This window comes from Salvelinus sp. IW2-2015, unplaced genomic scaffold (genome assembly GCF_002910315.2).
Source record: "Salvelinus sp. IW2-2015 unplaced genomic scaffold, ASM291031v2 Un_scaffold3079, whole genome shotgun sequence".
Taxonomy (NCBI): domain Eukaryota; kingdom Metazoa; phylum Chordata; class Actinopteri; order Salmoniformes; family Salmonidae; genus Salvelinus; species Salvelinus sp. IW2-2015.
In genome coordinates this window covers 7,526-11,106 of record NW_019944370.1, presented here as the reverse complement: position 1 = coordinate 11,106, position 3,581 = coordinate 7,526, and the positions used below count along the sequence as shown (strand labels likewise).

Below are 3,581 nucleotides of genomic sequence, written 5' to 3'. Positions count from 1 at the left end.
TTGTCTGTTTTTGTCTTAAAGATGATACAATATGGAAGTTTTGCTCGAGTGTTGGCTGTATGGTTCGTATGCATGATGTGCAATATAAACTTTTGGGTGTGGGGAGGTTCGCCCCTCTTCTGTCTAGAGAAGTAATTTCTGGACAATATTACTGTCCATAATAGACCATTTGTCTCAAGAAACGGCCAATATTCCATAATGGAACTTTAAATGAGCCATGGTTTGTGTATAATGTAAGATAAATTGATGCTATATATTGTGATACATACTACATATTGTATGTTTGAGATTACATTTTAAATGGGCGCCATCTAGTGTATAAAACAACGTATGCAGTTCATCTATAGGAAATCATTTATAGTAAAATTGTATTATAGGGAGAAATAGGCGGAGCATGAATGCACGTTTCTATTTTGCACATTGCCCTATCAATTCCGATCATATAAAACAGCTGAACCAAATCTCAAATCAATAGCAGACAAAGCGCCACTGGAAACGAGTCAGGTCAGCCTTTTTGAATTGTTTGGGTTAAGATATAATTCAAACTGAAAATGGATCCTTGTGATTGTTCAAAKAGTAAGTTTGCCTAATGGAATTGATCTCTAAATTCCAAATTGACCTGAACGGGTACAATGGATTTTTATATAGAGTTGCAATGCAGGTAACCCTTATTAATTTAGTAGTTGACGTGTTTTGTTTATAGCTGGAAGCTGCAGTTGCGGTGGACTCTGCAAGTGTACAAACTGCGAATGTGCCACGAAAAGTAAGGGCATGTGTTGAGCTGTTTGAGCTCGGAACAAGAATTGTTACACCAGCAATAACTTCTGCTAAATATGTGTATGTGATCTATGAAGTGCAATCCGTCAAGGCGACGTTAACGGATGGAGTTGGAGAAATGTACACTTAGACTGTGCTATGGGCTGTTGAGACTGACTATCCATTATATAGTTGTASCTTTAGTGTATTCTTTTCCAATATTTTGTAGGCATTTTATATTGTGTTCTGATGGAATAGGCCTACGACAGTTAAACTAAGCGCATTATGCATTTAAGCTAAGTTCTTAAAGAATCAATGGGTACATGTCGAATTTGTCAAAACAGCTGTAACAAGTGCAGATTGCTTTAAAAAAATGTTTTTTTACTTTACAGTCTTGTGAACAATTGGTAGCCAAGTCTTCGACAGACTGAACATCCCAAACCAATGAGAGGATTCGAAAAAATTGGGCCCGGGTAGGCGTGCGTTACACCGAGAGAAATATTATTGCGTTCAAGAACCGGGCTGCCTCCTGGGCGTGAGCCAGGTGCCCGGAGAAAGCCCACGGCGAAGTCGGCTCTCAGTGACATAATTATGCGCGTGGAGTAATGAGTAGGATTGCCTTCAGAAATTACTATTGCACGTATCTGCCTTCCCTATGAAAACAACTAGTTTGCAAATTCGGTGCGGTGCAGATTATTGACTGTTGGCTTTGCGAACCGGCTCCTCCACCGCCTTTGCCCGTTCACATCAAGGGCCATAGGCTGTGCCCCGCTGCTCGGCATAATGAAATCCGCCCAGTGTAAACGCGCAACCCACCATTGAGACCTAAGAGCTAAATTGACTACCCTGGTGTCCCTTTAAAGCAGGGTTCCCAAACTCGGTCCTGGGGCCCCCCTTGGGTGCACGCGCATGGAGGCGCTACCAGGAGACAGGCCAGTACATCAGGAGACGTGGAGGAGGCCGTAGGAGGGCAACAACCCAGCAGCAGGACCGCTACCTCCGCCTTTGTGCAAGGAGGAGCACTGTCAGAGCCCTGCAAAATGACCTCCAGCAGGCCACAAATGTGCATGTGTCTGCTCAAACGCGTCCAGAACGACTCCATGAGGGTGGTATGAGGGCGACATCCACAGTGGGGGTTGTGCTTACAGCCCAACACCGTGCAGGAGGTTGGCATTTTCCAGAGAACACTAAGATTGGCAAATTCGCCACTGGCACCCTGTGCTCTTCACAGATGAAAGCAGGTTCACACTGAGCACATGTGACAGACGTGACAGAGTCTGGAGACGCCCGTGAGAAACTTCTGCTGCCTGCAACATCTCCAGCATGACGTTTGGCGGGGGTCAGTCATGGTGGGGTGGCATTTCTTTGTGGGCCGCACAGGCCTCCATTGTGCTCGCCAGAGGTAGCCTGACTGCCATTAGGTACCGAGATAGATCCTCAGACCCCTTGTGAGACATATGCTGACACATGCACATTGTGGCCTGCTGGAGGTCATTTTCAGGCTCTGGCAGTGCTCCTCTTGCACAAAGGGCGGAGGTAGCGGTCCTTGCTGCTGGTTGTTGCCCTCCTACGGCTCCTCCACGTCTCCTGAATGTACTGGCCTGTCTCCTGGTGCGCCTCCATGCTCTGGACACTACGCTGACAGACAACAGCAAACCTTCTTGCCACAGCTCGCATTGATGTGCCATCCTGGATGAGCCTGCACTACTGAGCCACTTGTGTGGGTTGTAGACTCCGTCCATGCTACCACTAGAGTGAAAGCACCGGGCAGCATTCAAAAGTGACCAAACATCAGCCAGGAAGCATAGGAACTGAGAAGTGGTCTGTGTCACCACCTGCAGAACCATCCCTTTATTGGGGGTGTCTGCTATTGCCTATATTTTCCACCTGTTGTCTATTCCATTTGCACAACAGAATGTGAAATGTATGGTCAATCAGTGTTGCTCCTGTAAGTTGGACAGTTTGATTTCACAGAAGTGTGATTGACTTGGAGTTACATTGTGTTGTTTAAGTGTTCCCTTTATTTTTTTGAGCAGTGTATATAGCAGCCACAGGTCTTGTTGGAAWACCAGTCATGGTCATTAATCAGTACTAATCTCTTCTCTCATTTCTCCAGGTTGTTGTTCCTGCTGCCCGACTGGATGCAGCAAGTGCGCCTCTGGTTGTGTGTGCAAGGAGGGCAAGACGTGCGACACAAGCTGCTGTCAGTGAGGGCTTGACGCATGACACTATGTCCTCTACCCGTGCACATGRCATTATCCCTGTTGTACGACAAAAGAGCATTGTAATAAACTGCAGCTCCAATTTTGGATGTCTTCAATCATGTGACTGTTTCCTTGCTTTTTAGTGAGCAGTAATGTGAATTCCAGTGATATTACCACTTCCTTGGAACGTTAAATGTCTGGCTGAGTAAACATGTGATCTGTCTGTAGTGGGTACCACCTGGGGCCAAAATCAGGCCCTTGCTGGTAAAGGGGGACTTCGCATGTCTTCCTTAATCAGTGGTGCCATAGATTTAATATTGTTCATAGGACATGAGGGGGGTATCTACTGTCCTTGATCAATCCTCAGTGATTCCAGTTTTCTGGCTTCAATCTAGTCCTAGACATTTGCTAAGCGTTCTATTGCCTCACACTGGCTGCGTTTAGACAGGCAGCCTAATTCTGATATTTGTCACTAATTGGTCCTTTGACCAATCACATTTCAGAGCTGACCCATTGYTAGGAAGAAATATCAGAATTTGTATGCCTGTGTAAATTCATTTTAATAGACATCGTAATATTGGCTTTGTGTTTAACCCAAACGTAGGCGTATAGGCTTAATCA

At 45.6% G+C, this 3,581-nt stretch overlaps 1 protein-coding gene across 1 annotated transcript; it reads left to right on the top strand.

Annotated features, from left to right (window-relative positions):
* The first annotated feature begins 453 nt into the window (after positions 1-453).
* LOC112075311 (metallothionein-like) lies at positions 454-3,081 on the top strand. Its single transcript, XM_024142328.2, has 3 exons — positions 454-576; positions 704-763; positions 2,873-3,081. Exons 1-3 carry the CDS (start codon positions 552-554, stop codon positions 2,965-2,967), a joined length of 180 nt encoding a protein of 59 aa, XP_023998096.1. The 5' UTR covers positions 454-551; the 3' UTR covers positions 2,968-3,081.
* The last annotated feature ends 500 nt before the right edge of the window (positions 3,082-3,581 follow it).